At 32.6% G+C, this 24,875-nt stretch overlaps 4 protein-coding genes across 8 annotated transcripts in view; 2 read left to right on the top strand and 2 right to left on the bottom strand.

Annotated features, from left to right (window-relative positions):
- Positions 1-5,474: 5,474 nt before the first annotated feature.
- On the bottom strand, positions 5,475-6,907 carry Rpn12 (regulatory particle non-ATPase 12). The gene is made up of 5 exons (XM_088202425.1): positions 6,729-6,907; positions 6,308-6,480; positions 6,040-6,247; positions 5,800-5,970; positions 5,475-5,719 (listed from the first exon to the last, which is right to left on the bottom strand). Exons 1-5 carry the CDS (start codon positions 6,840-6,842, stop codon positions 5,588-5,590), a joined length of 798 nt encoding a protein of 265 aa, XP_088058551.1. The 5' UTR covers positions 6,843-6,907; the 3' UTR covers positions 5,475-5,587.
- Positions 6,908-7,852: 945 nt separating this feature from the next.
- LOC148227405 (uncharacterized) lies at positions 7,853-9,095 on the top strand. Its single transcript, XM_088201103.1, has 4 exons — positions 7,853-8,287; positions 8,351-8,446; positions 8,625-8,700; positions 8,770-9,095. The coding sequence occupies exons 1-4, from the start codon at positions 8,039-8,041 to the stop codon at positions 9,078-9,080; spliced, it is 732 nt and encodes a 243-aa protein (XP_088057229.1). The 5' UTR covers positions 7,853-8,038; the 3' UTR covers positions 9,081-9,095.
- Positions 9,096-11,317: 2,222 nt separating this feature from the next.
- mRpL46 (mitochondrial ribosomal protein L46) lies at positions 11,318-14,363 on the top strand. Its single transcript, XM_088201102.1, has 6 exons — positions 11,318-11,463; positions 11,547-11,721; positions 11,793-11,929; positions 13,745-13,887; positions 13,967-14,092; positions 14,158-14,363. Exons 1-6 carry the CDS (start codon positions 11,388-11,390, stop codon positions 14,305-14,307), a joined length of 807 nt encoding a protein of 268 aa, XP_088057228.1. The 5' UTR covers positions 11,318-11,387; the 3' UTR covers positions 14,308-14,363.
- An 88-nt stretch (positions 14,364-14,451) lies between these two features.
- dlg1 (MAGUK family member discs large 1) overlaps positions 14,452-24,875 on the bottom strand; it is a 58,588-nt gene continuing 48,164 nt past the window's right edge. For 2 of the 5 annotated variants that reach the window (XM_088201097.1, XM_088201100.1), the window contains 14 exons: positions 24,312-24,626; positions 21,670-21,909; positions 21,458-21,599; positions 21,058-21,335; positions 20,793-20,926; positions 20,392-20,511; positions 20,188-20,323; positions 20,000-20,105; positions 19,819-19,860; positions 16,154-16,303; positions 15,904-16,076; positions 15,719-15,828; positions 15,561-15,652; positions 14,452-15,489 (listed from right to left, as the gene is read on the bottom strand). In XM_088201097.1, the coding sequence (XP_088057223.1) occupies positions 15,383-15,489; positions 15,561-15,652; positions 15,719-15,828; positions 15,904-16,076; positions 16,154-16,303; positions 19,819-19,860; positions 20,000-20,105; positions 20,188-20,323; positions 20,392-20,511; positions 20,793-20,926; positions 21,058-21,335; positions 21,458-21,599; positions 21,670-21,909; positions 24,312-24,626 (2,145 nt within the window). In that variant the 3' untranslated portion in view covers positions 14,452-15,382. The remainder of the gene's footprint in view (positions 15,490-15,560; positions 15,653-15,718; positions 15,829-15,903; positions 16,077-16,153; positions 16,304-19,818; positions 19,861-19,999; positions 20,106-20,187; positions 20,324-20,391; positions 20,512-20,792; positions 20,927-21,057; positions 21,336-21,457; positions 21,600-21,669; positions 21,910-24,311; positions 24,627-24,875) is intronic. The other 3 variants (XM_088201098.1, XM_088201099.1, XM_088201101.1) reach the window with 2 other exon arrangements.

Here is a 24,875-nt window from a genome sequence, read left to right as displayed (position 1 = left end):
AGGTATACCACAGGGATCCAAATTAGGACTATTACTGTTTATATTATTTTATATAATAATTATATAATTAATAATATAAAAAAATGTAGAATACATATGTCGTAGATAATTTAAATATTGAATTAAGTATTTTTAATAGAGATATGGTTAAAAAATAATGTACCTTAACTAAATGTATGTTTATTTATTATAAAGATGTTTTATAACCGAAAGCTATATAAGTATTTTTTCACAATATGTTTAACATTACGTATATGTAGTTAGAAATTCGTTTTCCACGTTAAAATTTGAGTTAAAATATATAGCGAAATTCTTTTACTTCTATCGCCATTACATTAAGCACTTGAATTCTTGACAGGATAGATAAAATAGTTAATGGATTGCCAAAAGTTACTATCTAATTTATATTAGACTAGTTCTTTTGTGAGGGAAAAGCTCTAATCTATACTCCATTGTATTTTTTGAATCGCCGAAAAAATATTACTAGACACAATATAATTAAAACGAATGAATAGCTCACGTGGATTATGCAATATACTTCATGTATGTATGTGAATTAAAAATGTAAAGACTTTTAATACTGGTCGGTGTTATTTTTTTAATTTAATACTAGGTAGTAGTGAATCGCTTAAAAAATTAAACTTTATTTAAAGATAAAGATATAATAAACATAAAAAACTAGTTTAATATTATCGAATAGTAGAAAAAAGTTGAATTTTTTTTTTTTTTTTTTTAATATTGGTATAAAAAATTAGCTAATATACCATTATTGGTAAACCTTCTGAATACAGTTTAGAAATTACATATGTATATACAAATTTATTTATGCATATGTATCTATATTTATTGATATATTTTCTTCATTAAAAGCTATTTCTTACGAAAATCTAATTACCTCTTCAACAAATTTATTCGTTCTATTTTGACGCGTAGACAAGTTGATTTTGTTCTTGAAGGTCACGTACATCTCCGTGTGTTTCTTGTCCATGACGAAGAAATAAATCAGCCTCATTTGATACTCGAAGCCAGTGAGAAAGATAATGAACATCTCCCCTTGATTCAATATATCAGCGCCGTGATTGCAAATATTTGTAAACTCCGAGATGATCTTAATAGTGTAGGCCGCAAAGAGGAGTTTGGCGAATGCCACATAGGCTTTGCTCTTCACACCGTCGACGCCTTCAAGTGGCCAGATGCCAACCGACAATTGCTGAATTCTCAAATAGTTAAAGTACTTTCCATGGTCCTTCTCCAACGACACCATCGTGGAAATGACGTATTTGAATTGAACTAAATGTATATATGTAGAAATATATAATACATAGAGTATATACAGGATGAGAAAAAAGCTTTTATGAATTTAAATATATTTACCTGTCTATTGTATTTGCTTTGCAATATGCACTTTCGTTTATAATTTGATTTACTAAAAAATTATACATTTAATGTAAATATATTTATATATTTAATTTATTTTTTGTTGCTGTGTTTTGTTAATTTTATAATAAAATATTTCATAGATATTTTATAAGCATTTAAAACTATTTATTTTTCAAGTTTAATTTTATTGTGCTCTCCATCCGGCATTTTTGAGTGGCAATTCATTGCACTGAACCAAGCGAAATTCTTACTTCAACATCTTCTTAATCTGTTGAGTATGCTTCTCAATAAAATATTGAAATACTCAAAGAGAGTTGGAAGTTTTCACCCAACTATAAAGACAACAAAATATTAAATTACGCAATTCAAGTAATTTATATTTGAAAGGATCACTTCATACTGGCTGCGAAGTCACACCCCTTAGGGTTAAAAACCTTGAAGCTTTCATTTTCCTAGAAAGTAGTTTTTAATTTGGTTGCAAAAACGGCGTTATCTCACTTGGCATAACAATGGTCGCCAATATATATGTGCAAATGTTGTTGGTAACTTCAACGTGCCTACTAAATGATTCTACTAACATAGATACTTACGAAATTGCGTTTTAGAACTACCAAAAACTCAATCAGATTTATATAAAGTGTAATTTATAATCGTTAAAAGCTTGAAATTATCGGTAAAATAATGATTAAATATGACTGTCAATAATTTTTATTAGCTCATTGAAGAATTTTAGAAAGTGACGCTGCAGTTTGCTTTTTAATTGTATGAAATTACTGATGAAGCTCGATGCGACTTTTTTTTTGTAAAAAAAATCCTATACTAGGACAAAACTTACTGATGTACTACAACTAATGGACTAGCGAATAAAATTTTGTTTTATGTGCACTAATGTGGTGTCAAAGATAACGAGGAAAAGTTTTTAAAATGATATTTTAAGAAAAAATATCAGAAAAGATTACCATTAACATACAAATCGCAATTCGAGCTGTGACATCAGAGGTATAATTACACGGAATCCATTGCGTGCACCACTAAGACCCTACGAGTTCAACCCTTCGGGTGGGCACCCAGCTTATATCGGCCGGGTGAGTGGTCTAGTACTAAATATGTTATTGGAGATCTATTAGTTTTTCTCCCAAGTGCTCAAGGAGACGGGCTCTCATTGGCTAGCCGGCATTGCAATAACATTGCATGCATTGCGTATAATCCTAGTAATAGCACCACTACGGGGGGTGTTTATGCTATCTCAGTTGCAGCCTTTAGCCCCCGGAATCTCCGTAGGGGTCGAGCCTTTTGACTTGCTTGCGTTACTTTTCTATGCTTTGTTCGTCCTAGGTAGTGCCTCGTACTCTACTTCAGATGGTCAGCCCGAGAGGTCCCTTCCCCTCAAGGGTTTGAAATTGAATTCAAGAAGGGTCCCTTGCTCCAATACACTGGTGGATGGCGGGACTCCAGCGTGTGTTGGACTAACGCCCGAAGATGCGACATCACACGCCATCGACAAATCGAAATCGTCGGTAGGCGGGCAATTAATCCTTCGCCGGTCGACCCCAGAGATCAGATCACCCTCGCCGCTAAGACAGAAACAACCAACTTCTCAGACATCTGCACTATGCCACAGTTAAAGGAATCGCATTTTGTTTTTTCGTCTTCTCATAGTATTTTTATGCTATTATTGGTTTTCAATTAAAATCATAACAAATTTCTGCTCGACACACTGTACAATAGATAACTCGGTAATGTATTTATTATTCGCTTTCTAATTTGGCAAACATAATCGCGTCGTCGAACAAAATTGCTATATTCTTTGTAAGCCCGCAGCAATTGTTCGATTTAATTACAAGCCAGCCGAACTAATGCCGAACGTTGGAAAAAATGCTCAAAGACAAATGGGTATGTGGTACTGTCGCCGAAAAGCCCCCTCATTCATTAAACACTGACATTTTTTCGCTTTTGACTTTTCGACTCGTTCGAAATGAGGCAGCGCTCTACGAAATTGCCAATGACAGACATCAAAAAATTGCAAATTAAAAGCCGCCTTTTGTGACGGTACAATACACATTCGGAACAGTGCATTATATATACATACGTATGCACGTTTTAATTTTGATTTTACCTTTGAATTTTGAACTTAAATTGCAGGGCTCAAAAACACACACATAGTTTATCTCTTAAAAACATTCCAAGCGATATTACTTTATAATAGTTTCTAGATAATTTAAATTACAACAATAGATTTTTAATTATTTTGACTTTGCCATTTTTTCAGAACGTAATTTAAATAAACTGCAATATATGCCTTCACCGAATAATTTCAAAAGGTAACTTACGCCAACCAGTATAAAAGTCGATGAAACCAATTTCTCGATTCAAGAGTTGCTGCCAGTTGCAGCACGAGCATTTCACTTAATTGACAAGATAATGAACGAAAATGAGCTACCAGTGTAGTCGAGATCTTAAATTTCCCGAATCCATGTGGATTACTACAGCGCAATCTAGCCCTATTATGCTGTTGAGTGATTCGGATCAACCAAAACTGCGCAATAGAATTCCATTGGTTATAAATTAAATACATATGTAATTGGGACAACAATCTAACTTGGTTATGCTCAGAATCCCACTGTCAATCAGACACAAACAATACATACATGTATTTTATTAACCACCAGACTGAAAGTCTGGGAATCGGTAACATTTATATAATTAATTATAAACTATTATAATTTACAATCAATAGATGTCACAGTGTCAGTCGCTGGTATAACTGAAAATTACTTGAGAAGTAAATGCTTCTCTCATTGTATATTTTATACTGGAATGTCACAAGCGAAGCATTAAAACACATAAATGTGCTGACATGAAAATAATTCGAAAAAATCATCTTAAATGATATGATATAACTACATAAAAGAGCGAGGGTGAAATCTAATATGAAAGCGATTACTCTTTACTCTTCATAAAATAACATTTTATTAAAATCAATTTGCTCAAAAGTTACTTTTGGCATAGCATTTGAACTTTCGGTTGTGGTATACAGTCTATCACTGAGTAGTGCTCTACTGGTGTCGATTTTCTGGGGACTTTTGAGAGTCTATCCAGCCACGGGCAGAGCCCTGGTGGTGAGCCCGATTTCTACATTTATCCTCGAGGGCAACTCAACTGCGACTGACACTCAGACAATCTGGTCTGGCTTCTCTTGTGGCGGAAATTTAGATGATATTCATTAACGTTTAATTTCAGTTTGAATACAGTAAGTCTTCTATGGTATTTGAAACATGTCCTAGAACGGTAAGATTCACAATTAGCAAATTTACTCATTATTTTCATAACCATAATATTCATCAAATTCCAATCCGCTAATATGAGGCCAACGACACTAACCGGACAGATACAAACCGATCTTTCCTATTAAGTTTTCAAGAAGACTGATACAATGCCAATACAGGTAGCATTACATACATTACTGACTTCACCAATATGCGTTGTAGCACATACCCTTCAGCCATTGATTATAAAAAAGTCAGCCAAAAACGTTTCACATATTTTAGCTAGATAATTTTTAAAAAATTCCTTTTTGTCAAGAGATAAAATCATATGAAGATGCCATACTTACGCTGATAGTCTTTAATATTTCGTTCTGAAGTTCTTTTGGTACGATTGCTCAAAATTTTTCTTTTCTTTGGTTTGTCTTGCTCAAATACTGTCTTCTTTTCGAAGAAAAGTGCTTGAATTATTGTAGTACCACAAAGTAATGAGGTTGGACCGGTACTCTTACCTGTTATATATCACGCTGGCTACATTTGCAGATGATATGGCTGTCTAAATAATCAAAAAATAAACTGCAATGCGCCATTGACAAAATTGACAAAAATATCAAATTAAATGTGCATATATCAAGTAACCCTAAAAAGCGCACCTCAAGAATATTTGTCAATTCCGTTATCACTGAAAGCAACACTGCAAAATTTTTAATTCTACTATTTTTTTTATGAATCCATCAGCAAAGTGTAAGAAACAGGAAATGGAAAAAGCAGATAAAAGTTGAGAAAAAAATTGTAGGAATTATAAGTCAAAGAATCATACAAACATATATATATATATATAATATTGAATGTAGTTTAATTTTGAAAATTGCTTAAATTACATATTTAATATATACCTATATAATTGTCGAAAATTAAGCATTATTGTTTTAAAACAGATACAATTAAACAACCATTTCCAACTCGGTTGCATAAAATACAGTTTGCTCGGCCAGTTCCATTGCGGGGAAAGTGGACTTGCTCTTACTAGCCTCAGCCAGGGCTTTATTCACACTTGTATCAGTTTCCATGTTATTCTACAATACAATACAAAATAAAAATGAAACATTAACGTCTCGCATGAAATAATTGTATATCGTATTATAATTAAAATAACCTCAGCGTCCAGATAGCAAACTGAAAGCTCGGAAGTGACGTTTAACCTCTTTGCGGCCTTCATTGTTGAAACGTTTCCGTACGCCTTTTCCAAGCACGACGTAATTTCATGCTTCAAATTACTCAATAAGATGTCCATGAAAAAGTGATAACTCTTTGCCGGTACATTTTTCTGTAATAATAAAATAAATACATTAACGATTATAATTGAATATTTTGATAATTAAATGATATAAATCACCTTGGCCAGATAGATTTTATTATAACTTCCTTCCATAATGTACTGTTCCAGCTCGACTGGATGTCTAATGTAAGGATCAGATTGTATTTTCTCGCCGGGTAGTAATTCTAACTCGGTGTGAAATTCGGCTACTCGGTTCAGAGACAACAGTAACAAAAGATTCAATCCTAATAGTTCATACATATACGGCGATTCGGGGAGTTGATCTCTGAAACGATGGCACAATCATTACGATGATTCACAGTGGACTAATATGGTAATGACTTACTTATAATCATAATAATAGCACTTCAGTTGTGCCATATGCCTCTCAAAAACACTGATTTCTCCCAATCGGATAGCCAACTGAGTGCCGATCTCGAGAGTGTCTCTTGCAAGTAGCAAATCCTTCTTATTCACCACTGTTCCGGGAATCGGTAATAATGTATTTCCCAAACGAACCTATATTGGGCAAGAAATATTCGTCAAGTAATGAATGAGAGGTTATGTTACATATTTTGATAAAAATATGTGAAATATATACAATTAATGTTTAATATTGTGTAGCAATCTTATTACTGGGTAAAAGTATCAATGCTATACGTTATAAATTGAAATAATGTTAGTTTTTGTAAAAAATAATGAAACTGTCAAATCATCATAAGGATGCATGAATTAACTCGTCGTATTTTGATTAAAAATCAACTGACCTTAAGCTGCGTAACAAGATCGTCGCACCGAGATAAGTTTGGCTTAGGTTTGCGAAATTCATCTTTCAGGGTTTGCAAAAGAGCAGCAGAACGAGAATATTCTTCGTTAGCCATAGCTTTGCCGTACAGTGCTGCCAATGCAAGAGTATGACAACGAAGGCGACGGTGCTGCCATATATAAAAATGATGATTCTGAATAAACTATTTGAAACTATATATTTACTAGCTATATTAAAAATCAATAATCTACTCAATGCAAATATATTTATAAATATGTGATACGCTAATGGGCTTAACAGTCGGCGTACATATTTTACAACGACATTCAAAGGTTAAGTTAGGCTAGGTTTCCGAAATGACCTCTTTTGTTCTCCTCGAAGAACTTCCGTGATGACTTTTTTGTTTAATTCTCGCACAAATTTAACCTTAAAAAAATCTGAGATGCCCTTCATATTCTCAAAATGTGATCACCTTATAATAATGAAATCATCAGATGTTGCTCGGCCTAGCTAATTTTTAATCGCCTTGTTACGCCTTGAGGACTTATCTTGATATAAATATTTAGGTAGTTTGCATTGTAATAGCGCAGACATTCTGAAAGCTTATTGTTTATGTTTCAGTGGTTGGAGCTATCTGATTTTTTTTATTTAATATTTAAACTCTTTTATATATGATTTTTGGTAATACTACTACGAAATCACATCCTATGTCCATTCTTTTTATTATTTCAACCATTTGAATATCAACCAATTATTACCATAATTAGTCTCTAGTTTAGCGTTAACCTTCCTCGGTCCTTAAGCATTGGGAATACGTCATTGCTGGTTTTACCGTCGCGGTCTAACGGCACGACGTATATGCTTGATCTGCTTTCTATTTTCAAATACTTTTTTATAACACACTTCCGTTACTTTAGATTTGATTACTTTAGATTAAAAACTCTTTTTTAATAATTACAATTTATATTTACGCTATTTAATTTATATGAAGTTATTTATTTATTTATAAATAATATATTTTGTAATTATATTTAAACATTGAGTAGTCATGTTTTTTTGGATTGTGATGAATTGTCGTTCTGTCCAAATGTCATGTGGTGAAATGGCTGGTCACCATCAAACAAGTACAAACTTTCGGGTACTAGCAACACTGAACCTCAAATGACAGCTCCATTCTTTAGCCGGTGTCAACAAGTATTTTTTAACTGTTAATGTGTAGCAAACGTTTAATAATATAGTGTATGTGTGTGCGTATGTATAACATTTCAAACTTAATCGTCAAATTTAATTAAATTTAATTTTGACGGCAACATGTCGACTTGGCAAGTGGAAAAGAACATATTCGAAAATCAACCTCTAGAAATGAAGCGACAATTGTACAGTAATTACGTCACATTAGATCAAATAGAGGTTTGGAGAAAGCAACTTCTTACTGTACCTTTGCGGGAAGAACGCGACTGTGATATATACGCAATGGGAGAATTTCGGCGTCGGCATGACCTCGATGAAGTACTCTCGAAAAAGATTTCAATTTGGAATGGAGACATCACTGAACTTGAGGTTATTTCATGCAACTGCGTACAATAACATATGTTTATTTTTAACTACCCCTTTTATTTTCAGATAGACGCAATTGTAAACTCTGCCAATTCCAAATTTACTACTGTCGAAGAAGGTATAAATGCTGATATCCACAAAGCGGCTGGAAAATATCTTTTGGTACAAAATACGCTCCTAATATTTATTTATTTTCATAATTATCTGGTAAATTTCTTATTTGTCCGTGTCTTCTAAATAATTTTTCCCCAAAAAATGAGTCAAAAATAAAATCTTACTACAGACAAATATTTACTTTTACCATTTATATTTATTCTTTTAAATATATTTACACATTTAGGAAGAATGTGATGATATTGGAGGTTGTTCTGCTGGTGATGCAAGAATGTCTGGTGGTTATAACATGCCTGCTAAATGTAAGACGAAAATGCTTTTAAACCTATAACATATTGCAAATTTTTATATTGGTATTCTTTTTATTTCAGCAATCATACATACCGTACCTCCAATGGACAAAAGTCACAAAACCCTCATAAGGTGCTATAAAAATAGTCTTGCATTAGTGCAAGCGAACAGATTTAAATCAGTAGCTTTTCCATGCATCGGCACTGGAGTACATGGCTTTCCGAACCTAGACGCCGCCCATATCGCTCTATCGGAGACCAGATTATTTTTGGAACAAGATTTTCTGGAAGAAGAAGGAAGAATGGAGAGAGTTATATTCTGCGTCTTTGATCCCATCGATGAAGCTATCTACAAATCTGCTGCACAACTTTATTTTGCCAATATAATATAAACAATATAAAATACACACATTTTTTTTATTTGTCATATTGTACACTACGGCCGGTTTCACACGTGCCGGATGGATTCACCCGGCACCGGGCCGGCGCCGTTTACAAAGCTTTCACACGTGGCCGGTCTCTGGACGGTTTCTGGCCGGTTTCTTCCCAACCCGACCTATACCCCGTCAACTGGTGCCAGTAATTTAGGATTAACGGCTTCACATAAGTCCTTCCACACATTTCGCGTTATTTTTTTATTTTTGTATGTATTCTACTAAGATAATTAAAAGAGATTACATTAATATAATTAAAATTTCGAGGTCTATTTCTTCCGCTATTGCCTAAACACGAGGAATATATTTAATAATTTTATTACACGATACCACAGTCACTGTCAACGGCCCGGTTCATGTTTGAGTTTTACCCCCACCACACTCAACTCGGTACCCGGCGCCGGACAATTTAGTGAGCGCGGCCGGCGACAACCCGGCAGTCAGCGTCGGGCCGGCGCCGGGTAGATTTGTCCGGCACGTCTGAAATGATAGGTACTAGCCCATACAACACCATCCCCACTACACGGCGCCGGCCCGGTGCCGGGCAAATCCACCCGGCACGTGTGAAACCGGCCTACCTGCTGAAATTTGACATGAGTATAACTCGAAGATTGTGAAAAATACGGTTTAGAGTTTTTTGTCGTGGTACTTGATGTCGATTACTTTCTTGGGTCAGCTAATTCTTTTATGTTTCTACATGATTTAATTTGTGTTTTGTTAGGCTACACCTTTATTGTTATAACTTTCTAAATAGCCATTTTAGGAACCCCCACGTGGTAAATAATTAGATGAGACATGATTTAATTTTATGGAAAACACAAAGATATTTATGTTATACAATGTCAAATGAAATATGGTATATTTAATTTAAGGAATTGTTTAAATCTACCAATAAAAAAAACCCTACTATACCTCTTTTGATCTTTGAATAATTTTGTTTAAATTAAAGATATAAGTACATCAAAATAACATATACATTTGGAATTCTTTAAACATGTCAATTGTCACCCTAATCATAAAACTGTGAATGCCTAGATATTTCGAAACTATGTTTATATCAGTCAACGTGTAATTTTTATGGTATATTTATATATTAATAAAAAAAACACATTAAGAGATTCTAAGGACAACTGTCTTTAGTGAATGCCAGTATGCGTAATAAAACTATTTTTTTTAATTCTTAGGAATGGCACCCGTGTAAATGTATAATAAATGTTGTTTAGCTTCTTTCATCGAGAAAATGTTGGCACACTTTGATGCTAGTAGTGAATCCGGTTCGAATTACTAAATATTCAACTTCTTCCCTCTTTCTTGGGGGAATTTAGGGTTCTTATTCACTTGCGACCTTAGCCCCTTAGGAAGGCTTCGAAGGACCAGTGAAAATCAACGCTTTAAATGTTGTATACTGAGACCACACTAATCGCGTTCACTCACATATTACCCCAATACACCACTGGATATAACTCGTCACGCCCAGGAATCTGCTGCTTTGTCTCGGCCGTTGGTCATGTTTCAAATAAATCAGAACATTTCCTTATAATTTTTTTGCTATTTTATAATATTTATTGCGAAAAGCTACGATTACATACCAAATATAAGGTACTTGCTAAGAATATCAACGCCATGCTCAGAAACCAATGGTAACGAACATTTGTTATGCTTTTGGCAAAAGTCTACGAAAATGGCCAATAACGTTTTACTACATGAATACGTTTTAAAAATTAAAAGTTAGTTTTTTATCGCCGTGCGCGTGTTTATTCTCCAAACATCAGTTAAAGAACGCAATTTATCAGTATCGTTGATAGCACTGAATAACACACGACGACACTTAAACGGTTAATTGTGATTTTTAACTAATGTTTGGGGAATAAACTCGTGCACTGCGATAAAAAAGTTTTTTAAAGCACATTCGTGTAGCAAAACGTTATTGGCTACTTCATAATCATTGGTTATTAAGTGTGGTGCCAATATTCTCAACAAGTAGCAAAAATAATATTTAAGTATATTATATATAAACTTCCAATGTATTTTTTTATTACTAATTTTATTTTAAACATTTATATATATAAAAATATGTTCTTCGAAAGTTATATTTGTGGTTTATTTACAATTTTCACATTGTGTGTGGCACGTACAAACAATATTTTTATATAGTTGTTGCATTCGCAGTAAACTTATGTTTAAAAAATTATTTATGGGGTAATATCGAACATTTTTTTATATCTGGCAACGCTACTTTTGACATTCGATTAAGGTGGTTTCAAAATGTTATCCAATCGGTTACCAAAGTTATTTGAATCGCTTTATCGCACATCAGCCGTGCGAAAAATATTAGATGCTGGTATTTATTTATTAATATTGAAATTACTTAGTCATTTTCACCATCCTTCATTTTTCTAACCTATATTACAACAAACATGTCAGGATGTGCCACACAAGCGATAAAATGGGATATCTTGACTGCGGTTTGCGTGGAAAGACAACCAGTTGTGACTCCTACGCTGTCCGAGATTCAAGTGAAGTACAAGAAGTACTTAGAGGACTTGCAATTTGAGAAGAGTTTCAAATCAAACCACGAAATGACACACGAGCAAGATGTGTATGTTTTATCAGCTATACTGTTTGTTGTTTTATTACTATATAATGTAATTTTTGCCAAATTCATTGCAGGAGAAATGTTGAAAAAGCAAAAAATGAAAATGCTCTTCTTGTTGAAGAAGAAGCAGTCCGTACCATTACTGCACAAGATTTTGAAGACAGTTGCAATAAAGAATTCTCGGAATTCACACCATCGTCTATAGAAACTGGTATAATTTTTTTTTAATTATTTGTTTCAGATGTCCACTTTCACTAATGCAAGTCTTAAGGCTGACCAATATTCAATAAAATACTTTTTTGTCAATACGTGCAAAAACTACCAAGCTATTTTCACAAAAAATAAGGTTTTCAAATAATAATGTTACTCTTGTATTTTTAAAGTTATATAATCAAATTTTTTTTCCCAGTATTCATTGTATTCGTAATTTACCAAAAATTGAGTAAATGTATATTTTAGGTACCAAAAATACAATAAAAAACTATTGTGCATTCCTACTTGAATGCTATTTAACAGGAAATTATTTAGAGGAATATGTGCATTTAAATAAATAGTTTGTTCCATAAAATAAATTGTTTGTGCATTTATGTGAGGTAAATCTTCGGATTTTTTCTCTGGAAAAAGATTCATTGCAGAAAGGTATTCATATGTTTTTCACCATTCTGAATGATGCTCGTCTGTTCGCTCACACCTAATATGTCCAACGGTAATGCATAAACAATAAGTTCTATGAAACAATTGTTTTATATGTTTCTCATTTAAATTGTCCTCTTCCAATTTCAATACGAAGCTTCACAACATATTTTATACTTATTTTCAAAAATAAGAATAGTGCTATAATATTTGCATTATTAAAATATAAAACGTCGTAAAAAGAACCCAAAAAAATACTGTGATACAAATCAAATCAGAAACCCGTCAATTTGACGGATTCCGTAAATCTAGTGCTAAAAAAATAAACAATAGTAAATTTAATACTTATGCTGACCTATACAAGTTGCATGAACAAAAAAGCAGTATTATGATATAACCCTACTCCGGAACGACAACTTATTACTGAATTTGGAAACTGACACATATTTGTAAAAAAAATATGACATGAGTTTGACATAAATTGTCTTGAATATGTGTTCAGGGAAAAAGATTTTTTATTCTGGTATTTTTTTATGGATCACAGGTTTCTACTGTGACGATTTTTTTGCCCTTGACATTGTTGTTGGGTATGTAAGCGAAAAAAAATATTTATGATAAAAAATAATGACTTGACATTGAATGACTGATATTCTAAATACAGTAATATTTAAAATACATATGTTTCATGAAGTATTTATTCATGAGTGTCAGTTTACATGTCAAAAACCATATATTATCATCTAGGAAAAAATATTGTAAGAGATCTATTGATATCTATATTTTTTTATTGATGATTGAAAGTTAATATGAGCGTCGATTTTTACTCTTCAAGATGTTTTATACGTAAATTTTTAATCAAACTTCAACAAAAACTTATTTGTGATTCTTCATCATTTAATCTGATCTTAGATTTTCCCACAAATAGAAACATCCTTTTTCTGTTCTTAACTGGGCATACAGCACAAAAGCGTCGTAATATTTTATACTGGTTAAGAGGCTAAATTGAAATAATCAACGGTTATAAAAATATGTATTATTATTCTTACAACCTGAAGATTCATAACAAATATTATTTTCTATTTCCTTGTCTATCTCTTTTCTTTTTTAAAATTTAAGCTGATATTAGCATTGAAGATATCATTGTAAGCAAGACAACTGTCGCACATTCCGTGTTGCACAATTGTTAGTGTTTATTTTTACGTATATGTCATTCTCTATTTGCTGAACTTAGCTCTTTATTAAAAAAAATTATAGTTCTTGTTATAACATCCATTTTTTAAATGAAAAACATTTGTTATTTAAATTTCGCCGTATTTTTCATTGCATTCCACGCATGGATGAATGTTTAAAACACAATTAAATTTATATTTATAAAATGTGTTTTATTTTTCAGAGGCCGATAAGAAAAACGACATTAAATCATTAGAAAGAAGTCTCCGTTCTCATTTAATTTTGCTAGTCGAACAAAATGTCGGAAACAAGAAATTATTTCTCCTACCCCAAGGAAAGCACGAGGAGGGTGAAACTCTGCGTCAGGTATAAACAATTTCATAAAACAACTTTAAAATGAAAAAATAATTTATTTATTAAAACGTTTACATGTATATATTTTTAGACCGCCGAGCGCGTTTTCCAAGACGCTTGTGGCGACAGTATAAACGTTAGGTTTTACGGAAATGCGCCTTGCGGTTTCTTGAAGTATAAATGGAAGAATGACAAAAAAGAACAGCACGGTGTTAAGGTAATCTTATTCTAACGCGTACATCTAATCTTTCCAAAAAAGTCTTATAATAATTATGTTTTCAGATATTCTTTTACTACGCCCAACATCTATCCGGAAATATGAATGATTCAGCAGAATACAAATGGGCGACGAGAAATGAATTGCAATCGACCTTAAAAGAAAACTATCACAGTGCAGTTAACCAGTTTCTCGTCGATGAAATAAATTATTGAAATACTATTAATTAGATTTGATTTATATTTAGAGAAATAAATTATTAAGTACATTTTAATATTTATGATTAATTTAACATCGTTATATAAGTATGAACGGGGCAAAAGAAAAACCACAAACTTAATCTAAAATTGAAAAACAACTTTGCCGTATTAGCACTTTATTTTTTCCTTAACAGTTTATAAATATGATAGTTGACAACACAACAGTGTTTAATTTATTCAATTGTCAAAACATTTAGCAATCGTTCAATAATTAATAAATTTATTGCAATAAAACAGCACATTGGAAGGTCTTGTCATATGAAATATATATATTTATATATATATAAATATATGTATAGAACTAATCAATATAGGTCACTAGAAAAGTTTTTCGACGCAGATCTAATCAAAACGAACACATTAAAAAATAATTTATAAAACATTGTCAATTATTTAATCCACTAGAACGAAGCGGTAAAAAGAAACATATTTTACAAAAGGAAACTAATACAATTTACAATACATACTCTCGTATAATAATTCGCTAAATATTGTTCGTCGTAAGGCTGATTTAAAACACTTTTAGCGCATATTTTAAACAATACGATGACACCTTAGTCTCAAAAGTTTTCTAGTGATATATAAATATGCTCTCTAAATATGTGGTAAAAGTTAATCATTTCATAAATATCCTTACAGATGAGTAATCCCATCGAGAGAAGGCTAAGCCACGTTACGTAATGAACATTGTCTATTTATTTAAAATAAAACATAACCTTTAATATTCGCTCCGACGCGAAACCTAAAATAATACTAATATAAATAACGTAGCAGGTGGCAGAGCCTTTTCCTTCGTCACATAGCTAAAAAGGGCAATGAATTTCTCTAAAATAATATTTATATGTATATATAAATTTTTGATTTAAAATATCAACTTATATATTTATAATTCTAGATAGACTCGCAATAACAATGTTCATGGTATTTACAATAATTAAAATGGGGAGTGAAGTGAGATTCAACGTGCAGGTGTGAGGCGGTGGACCGTATAGGATGGTGAAGGGGGTGGTAAGGTCCACGAAGGACGGGGTCACAGCGGCTCCCGGTGTGGCACCCAAATTGTTGGTCCACTCTCACTTTCAATCACTTGTTTAGCTTTACTGTAAATATCTTCGGGAGTGTCGCCTGATACAACGGCTGAAAATCGATAATAAACATTATAATCAAGCTATAGATTAATAATAAACAATTATAAATACTATCATAACCTGTGAAGTATTCGGCGAACTCTTGTTCCATTTTTATCGCTCTTTCGTATGTTTTACGAGCTTGATCTTCCGTCATACGTTTATTCATTTCCCTAAAAAAAAAATGAATAAATATAAATGTATTATAAAATATAAAAAAAAACTCACTATAATCTTACATTATAGATTCCACACTCTTTGGTTTAAGGAATATTGCAATTGGATAAAGCTGCGCCACTTGAAGCCTTTTAATGGCATTTCCGCTAACGTCGAGTATACAATGTTTACCCTGAAAACAATACAAATATTTAAGTCGAGTAGTTTACAACTAATACACAATAATGACATAATAATTAATAATAACCTTCTCCGCTACTTGTTTAACAGAAGCGACTGATGTGCCGTACAAGTTATCATTGTACTGTCCCGCCTCAATAAATAGATGATTCTGTATATCCCTCTCCATTTGTTCTCTGCTACTTACAAAATGATAATCTCTACCGTCTACTTCGTATTCTCGCTTTGGTCTAGTTGTATCTGAAAACGTAATATTCACAGTTTAAGTTAAAAAAGCACAACTATTATATCGAATATTAATTGAACGATAACAGTACGTGGCACACAGCTTCCGAACTTTTCGGGGAATTCGGATATTAAATCATCGTTAACTCTGTCTTTCAAAGGGCCGAGTATTATGACCGGACGAGTGTATCCGATCGTGAGTTGTTGTACTGATTCATAAGATAAAACTGCCTCCTCTTGACCTATACGAATACACAGAACGTATGCATTAACACTTTTATAAATATTGCGTTGCGCAAATGAGTCTACAGTAAACTAGATTAAAAAAGATGCTTAAATTTAGGAAGACCTCCAGGTTTTTATATGACGATCACGTTTCGGTTTTGCAAATTAAAAACCTTTCACCAGAACAAAGATGAGTTTCGGATCTTTGATACGCACACATGACCTCTTATGTACTATGACAATATCAATAGTTATTTAATGTCGGTGGATTTGAAAATATTCAATGTATTGTGTCGTCGACTTGTAATAATTAAGATGATCGCTGTTCTATCATCATGCTGGCATATATAAGCATAGAACGTGCTGTTTCGAAAACGTATTCATTATTTATGAACGTTAATTATTGTTAATTTTTGAGAGTTCTAAATCGATTAATATAAGATAATGTACTCGTCATTAAGTCAAAACTAAGTTAAGTCCACAAATATGTTTATAGAATTTATACAAACAATTTTATATAAAAGAATAATCAAATGAAGAAACATTTAAAGCTTTTGAGCTACGAAAAGCAGCTTGATTCAATTCGCCTACAGTAATCATCGAAACAAACTTAGGGTTATTTTATTAGGTGGCTGCATAAATTCTATCCTTTTTGTTGAAGTTTTTTTTAAATCATGTTTACTTTTTTTAAACTACCATATTTTAGAAAAAATAAAAACAAAAAAAAAAATTTTTCAAATAAATTTAAAATTTGCTCAAATAACCACATTTTGCAAAATAGTTATTGATAAGTTGATACTCCATTTAAACAAAAATTGGGTTCAAGCAAGATTTAAATTTATCTTTTCCTTATTAATTCTACATTTTTTTAATTTAGGTCTATGATGGTACAATTTTAAAAAATTGTTTTTTGACTACACAGCAGAATTAAATAAAATAACTTTATTTGGCAGAGCAGGGATTGTTATGATAAAATCTGATAATTTAATTAAGGAAAAATACACAAGTAAACACAAAAGTGTAATTTTTACTAATATTTAAATATTAAAAAACGATATCATTCCATTTGAGTATCCATTACATAACAACACAAAATTGTTTAACTGAAAAATTGATTTGAAGAGAAGCGTATCAATGAATGACCCGATTGAATTAAAATAAATTCGAAAATCCTTCTTAATTTTATATTAACAAAAGTGACGAGACTTGTGCAGCAACCTGATAATATTAATTAATAATAATTTGATAAAAATGATTTCTCATTAATGAATAATTATTTAAAATGGATAACGAGACATGCACCAGATTCGATGAAGATTTTAAATATCGATATTCTTAACTAGCATCTATGAATTAATGAAGAAGAAAACTAGACGAAGATCCAAAATGAAATAAATCGTGGTGCACCAAAAAAGCGTTATGCATAATAATAACCAATATAAATAAAATATATTATATATAAAAATATATTTTTAATTTAAAATTGCAGTGCTTCTTGTTCAGCGTGCTGTGCGATAATCCCATGCACAACTGACATGCAAAGAAATGGATGAAGAATTCAAGATGAATCACAATAAAATGTGACAGTGGCCAATATGAAGAAATATAAAAATAAAAACGTTTTGCCTTACAGTGCTTCCAGTGGCCCTCGATATGTATATATATATCGTATCTTATTAAAAATCTATCGGATGTCCACATCAACATAATAAACTTAAAATAAAACGTATCATACAATAGACTCGTAATAACGACGGACTTTTAAATCTTAGTGAGATGAGTTATGTGAATACATAGCAACAAACCTGCAGTGACGAAAGTTAAAAAGACTGATGTTCGATAAATTAAACATATTATTCAAAGATGAAGTCAAATCAAATAAAAACTAAAAACTTCCACAGGCCATTTTGAAGCCTCGGATCGTTCGTCATGATGTACAAAAAAGAAGGGATAAGCTGTGGTTAGGCCCGACAGCGAAACATGACCGTGATGCAAGTCGGTCAAAACCATTATTCCGGTACGGTGCAGGCCAATCAGAAGACGTGACAGTTGCATATGTGATGAAAAATTCAAAGATTTTCCAACTGTTATTCAATGAGCATCTACTTATCTATAAAAAAAATATAATGACAGGACATGATATAAATAATGCGGGAGTTGAAGGTATTTCTACGGCACGCGCAAACTACACCTTACTCTCCCCGGCCATTGGCGGTGCACTTACTGTCGTCTTCTAGATATATTAGCGTTATCTCCTCCATCAACGGAAGTTCCACTCGATACAAGATTTCCCCTACATACAAACAAGAAAATTACATCACTTGCGACAATGGGCAACGAGCGTTGCCTTTCAAAAAAAGTGATCACTACAGGCAACTAGAAGCACTGAACCAATCGGCATAGCAGTGACAGGCGACGACGGCCACCTTCACATATTTTTCATTACCTGAACTTCATTGCAGACACTGTAATAGTCATGAGATAATTTAATATTTTTATACAACTTTAACATATTCATCGTATAATACGTAATTGTGGACATTGTGGATGATGATATGCCAAAAGTATCTTTAAAATAGAAATATGCTACAATGTTTAATGTGTGTTTATGTATATATCCATATATATATATATATATATATTGAACCTATATATGTATATTTTAACTACACAAAGATAATAATAATAACATCAGCGTAGTCGAATGATCATTAATTTTGATTAAATATTCTTATTAGTATAAAGCCTATAAAATCTATATAGAAATAAAAATACGTAATATGTTAATGATTTGCAACACAAAAATACAGTTATTTCTCTCGTCGAACATCTAAATATATTCTTTCTTGCGAAACTCAAAATAAGCTAAAAGCCTGCAACGGATGCATGAAGAAAGCCAACACGGTGTGTTTTATGCCAACCATTATAATGTAAATCGATAAAGAAATAATGAGAGTTTGTGAGAACTTTGTATTAAAATCTCCGCTTACAAAATCATTCATAATATTGAGGAAGACTGAAGAAAACTACACCTGAATTGACGCTGTCGATTGATAATAATTAAATAAACAAATAATTTACGATGAAATTCCAAATAGATCGTTCACTATTTTCCAATTTTTTAAACAACCATCAATCGATATAAATAAATAACCAAAGATGCACATGCATATGCGGCTACATATGCAAAAATCAATACTGGTATCTTTTCCACCAATTCTATAATAAAAAATGAATGATTATGGTACACAAAATTATACTTTATAAACGGAAGTTCATTATTTGTAACTAAATATTATTTCACATCTCGCTGTAATACATGTCTCCTTATCTTATAATAGATTCTTAAATATTTATCTGCAATTATTACAATTGAGTTCACGTCGTTTTTGCACAAATTAGAATATTAAGTATAATCTTATAATTACAATTATTCGACACTTAACGTCCAACAATGTAAACGCAAACATCACGTATACAGTATAAGTTTTAAGACAGAGGAAGGTTTTAAGATTCGACTTATTTTGCATACCTTCTGCGTTAGCATCATCCTGAGTGTAGCATAGCATGAATGCTGAAAATAAAAGGATCGTTATTTTTTATAATTTCAACTATCGCTATCTTCGCACTGTTTAGATTGTTTAATGACACCCCCTATGACCCATAACATGCATATGAATTAAAAAAGTTCCCAGATTTCAAGCTATACTTACATTCCTGATCAGACCCATCCTCTGATTTCGCATCGTCTCTACTCTTCATGAATGGGAATCGCCTGCTGAACGAAAGTGTCTTCTTTTTACGCTCCAACGTCGATTGCTATAATACAAACACAATAAATCTCATTCAAAACTACACCAATAATTAAAATTTACGAGAAGAGGTCTGTATATCTTTCTACCTGAGACGATTGTCCTTGAAATTTGACTTGGCGATCGCGAGCGCGTTGCTTGCGCTCCCATCGCTTCTTCGATGGCACAATACCAACTAAATCTGCATCTGTCGTTCCGTTGCATCCGATACGTCTGACATTATGACTATATTAAATTAGTATATTTTATACTTCTAATAAACGAAAATAACTTTTACTTCAAAAAAAACTTACCTAGCCTGCCACCATTCGTCGTCCGAAGCGTTTGTAACGTGAAGGATGTCACCGTAACGGAAAGGCAATCCTCGCGATGGTAAACCGTCATCCCGAACAGGATCGTAATCAAATAGTGCTCTGAAAATAAAATTTATTGATAATTAATATAAAATAAATAACATATAATTTTAAAAAAATATCAATCTAATCCTAAAATGAATGAACGACTGGAATATTGTTGTATTTTATAAAATTAGACAATATATCAATATATTATTTCTATATCTATATACATATACTAATGTATAAAATAATTGATAAATAAATTTAACCATTAATAAAATGTATATTATTCTACTAGCGACTTATTTATAAACTTAGGTGCTTCTCACATTAATGAGAAAATAATTAACTCTCACCTGACAAATAAAGTCTTTTTCTGCGAAGTCCTCAAGAGAGTGTGATGCTGTTTAAGTTCGTTAATTCGTGCTTCAAATCTATTGTATTCTTGCGGGCTATATATTACAGTAAGCGTGACGTGTTGTCCTGTGCTCTAAAATAAAACAATTATTTTATAATACAAAAGACTCAAGTATAACACTGCTTCTTGACAACTAATATTTGTTACTTTTTTCTTTATCTATATTTTATATTATAAAAAAAAATCCTTGATTTAAGTAATACCTTCAAAGCTTGAGCTGCTTGTTCGTGAGTAGCTCCTGCCAAATCTGTACTATTTACTTTGAGAAGCTTATCTCCGCGACGCAGATTTCCACTTTTCTCAGCTGGTCCACCGGACAATAAGAACGAGACGAATATACCTTCGCCGTCTTCACCTCCAACGATATTAAATCCTAGACCGTTAGCTCCTTTTTCCAAATCGACTGTTCGTACAGGTTCATCATTAATGCCATCGGGAGCAGCCGATCCATGCAGAGCCAACGACGAGGCGCGAGCAGAATCTATACAATTAAAAATTCAGTTTCAGTTAACTTATATACCAGAAAATCAATAACATATGCGCTGAATATTCGTAGATTTTCCACTAAATATATAAAGATGTTATTTAAAAGAGGCAACTCACGCGTCGGAGAGTGTGCGGCGGATGACGATAGAGCAGAAGTCGCTGATGTGGGTTGAACGAGCAGCAAAACGCGATCTTTGGTCGCTTTCAATGCACTCACGGCCTCCTCGTGCGTAATATTCTCTAAATATACATCGCCATTCTATAAGAATAAAAAAGGCACATTAAACGACTGCATCGTGTACACAAATCAACCTTACAGTTCGACGTACCAAAGTGTTCTTAACGGCTAAAAGCTTATCGCCTACGCGCAAGCGTCCATCCTGGTGCGCCGCACCACCGGCCATAATTTTCGTGACATATATGCCATTATCGCCAGGTATGTGCTGGTTGCCTACACCGCCAGCGATGCTAAAGCCTAATCCGGCGCCCCCCTTTACGAGTTCGTACTCGAGGCTCGGGGCAGCCGGGGCTCCGTCGCTTTTATCCGTCCCCATACGACGGCAGACTCTCTACCACGGAAACACAATATTCAATAAGACACTCCGTATTTTCAAATACACAACTAATTAACAGCATACAGGATGTCTTAATTCAACGACACAACCCTACTGAATTGCATATTAATGTATTTCAAGAAAAAACGAATGCATGTTTCATTTAGCTTAATTATTCAATTACTGATAAATAAATTAAGCTTATATAGACACGCCCAAATTAAATTTTCACTTAGAATATACATATAATAAACAATTTGGTAAAGTTTAGCCATCAAAATAAGAAAAAAACCTGTATAAGTAAAATAGATTAAAAAAATAATCATATATAAAAACCATACATCGCCAGTTTTCTATAAAAATCCACAATCTAATTTAAGAAGAATAATAAAAATATAAAATAGATTCTCATCATAACAGAACACAATCTATTGGTGTTTTAGATGTTCTATATGGAATAAACAAATCTAATACAATCAAATAAGACATTTAAACACAATCACACTATTTCTAGGTATAATATAGGACTTATTAAGACATTCAAAAGGCAAAAGCAACATTCCGACTAAATCACAAGCAACTACAACATTACAGATAGGCAATACGTAACAATACAAAATTCAACTTCAATAAGCTTTCGTGAGTATTTTACCGAAAGGTGATGAAAAGCATTATTGACTATAAAAAAAAAACAAGTTAAAATCTTATAACATTTGAGTTAATAAAACAACAAACCTGGATCACCGCATGCTGATCCATAAATAACCAGATCACCAGAAACAAGTTTTAAAAATAATGTTTTCCCCCAACATATATTAACCCACATGCTATTATGTGAAACGGTATACAAACACGATAACCAAAAATATGATCGGAACAATTTATTTAATCACTATAACATGTAAGCTAATACAAATATAAAATTTCCATATACCATTGCAAATATACATACATTATTTACACACATAATTCGTCTAAATCCCATATATACGCTTTTATGTTTTGTATATGTTACATCGCAAACATAAAGACGCACGTTAAATGCAGCAGTATTCTAAAATTGTTTAAATATTAAACGAGACACGTTCACTAAGGACAAACAGTTTTACGACATCATCTTTACAACCACAAATAACATTAAATTTGGAGCTTCAAGGGTCCGTTTTCAGTTTGAATTAATATCTTCACTGATGAACACTATTGGAAGTAACATGCTTCAAAGTTTATTATGTTACAATTGGTCAGCAGTGGTTTGTTTTAGTTAGCTGCATAACTTATATCTCTTTGTTTATGTATTATTTTAAATAATGGCAATTTGACAATATTGCTGAATATCTTCATTATTTTTTCAACTAGAACAGGTTTTTTTAAAGACTGAGATTAAATATTAGTGCAATTGTAATACAAGCGATTTTCAATTTAGACTCAGAAAGCATTAAAAGGTTAGTTTGAGCAACAAGACAATTGGCAGTGAGCACTGCTGTCAGTTAAAGGAATATTTCAATTTGTTTTTTTATAAAATCGTTCAAGGATAATTTAATAAAAAAATCATTGCTTGAAACACTGCATTTTATTTTTACAAATAGCCAGACACTGCTCCTGATTTATATTCATGAGTATATTGTAAGCAAAAAGTGTAAAAACACTAAGTTACGCAATAAGAATGAGCTAAAAATATCTATAATGGCATTTATGAAAGCATCTCCAAGGACCATATTAACATTTATTTTTTATATTAAAAATGTAAGACAAAAATTAACAGTGAAATCAACATTTCTTTCGGTAGCAATATTTATGAATCACATTTATAAATTCCTACACTTAAGTAGTTTGAAATACAATTTCAAACTCCACAAACCCTCTGGCTGCAACACAATAATACATCATTATTGGTAAATTAGACTAAAATTGATTACTACAGTATGCTTAGAAATTTGTATCACTCTTTCACATAAGAAAGCAGATCAACGATTTTCCTAGACAACTTTAGCTTAGTTTACCATCAAGGATATATTATTGAATGACAGCAAATAAATAAACAAAAGAGACCATCATTATGCAGCAAATAATTAGCAGCGGAAAAAAAACAGGCGTCCATAATTAAAAAACAGTTTTATCATATTTAAAATCATAAAACTCCGCAATTAACGATAGATACCTTTGTTATTTTACCACTGAAATAATGTACATATCGTCATAATGTATATAACAAATAACTAATCCGACTACGAGAAAAAAATTGTATGAAATGTATCACCATGTAACATGCCACATAATAATACAAAAAGTATATGCAGTCGCTAGGTATAATGTATAAGAGTATATATATATATAATAGCAAATCGAAAACTATTTAAACGGATTATAAAAGCAGTAATCCCGAGTGTTGTACACGAACGGACGGCGTGTGGACCCACCAGTTTAACTGTGGTTCCGGCTCTCTTGAGCGCGTCCACAGCGTCTGCATGGCAGACGCCGAGCAGGGACGCCTCGTTGACCCGCAGTATAACGTCATTGATGCATAAAGTGCTAGCCGCTGCCGCGCCTCCGGATATTAATTTCGTCACGTAGATACGCGAGTCGCCGACCAAATGGGGATTATCGGTACCGCCGGCGATGCTGAATCCGAGGCCAGATCCGCCCGCGCGGCTCAGAACGACCGTCTCGTAATGCCAGCCTGGTTCGTCTTCGCATGCCGCGTCTTCCCCGCCGCCACCGGTTCTACCGTTCACCTGCTTTCCATGTTAGTACAATTTTAATGGACATGAGGTGCATTAGATACATTACATTTATATATATTAGACATTCTCAGAGTAATAATTATTTATCAGAGTGCAACGGAAACATTATTATCTGAACGTAAATAACAATAAGAGATTTACTTTTCATCATATAGTCGTTCTCCACTCGACACTGTCAACTATTTTAATCGTGTTAGTTTCAGATAAATACAGATCGAAAGCTCAAGAACAGTTAATCAA

The sequence above is a fragment of the Plectrocnemia conspersa genome, unplaced genomic scaffold (genome assembly GCF_051122295.1).
Source record: "Plectrocnemia conspersa isolate PC_06_02 unplaced genomic scaffold, ASM5112229v1 ptg000013l, whole genome shotgun sequence".
Classification (NCBI taxonomy): domain Eukaryota; kingdom Metazoa; phylum Arthropoda; class Insecta; order Trichoptera; family Polycentropodidae; genus Plectrocnemia; species Plectrocnemia conspersa.
Note: the sequence above shows the minus strand (reverse complement) of the source record. Positions and strands in the feature narration are given on the sequence as shown.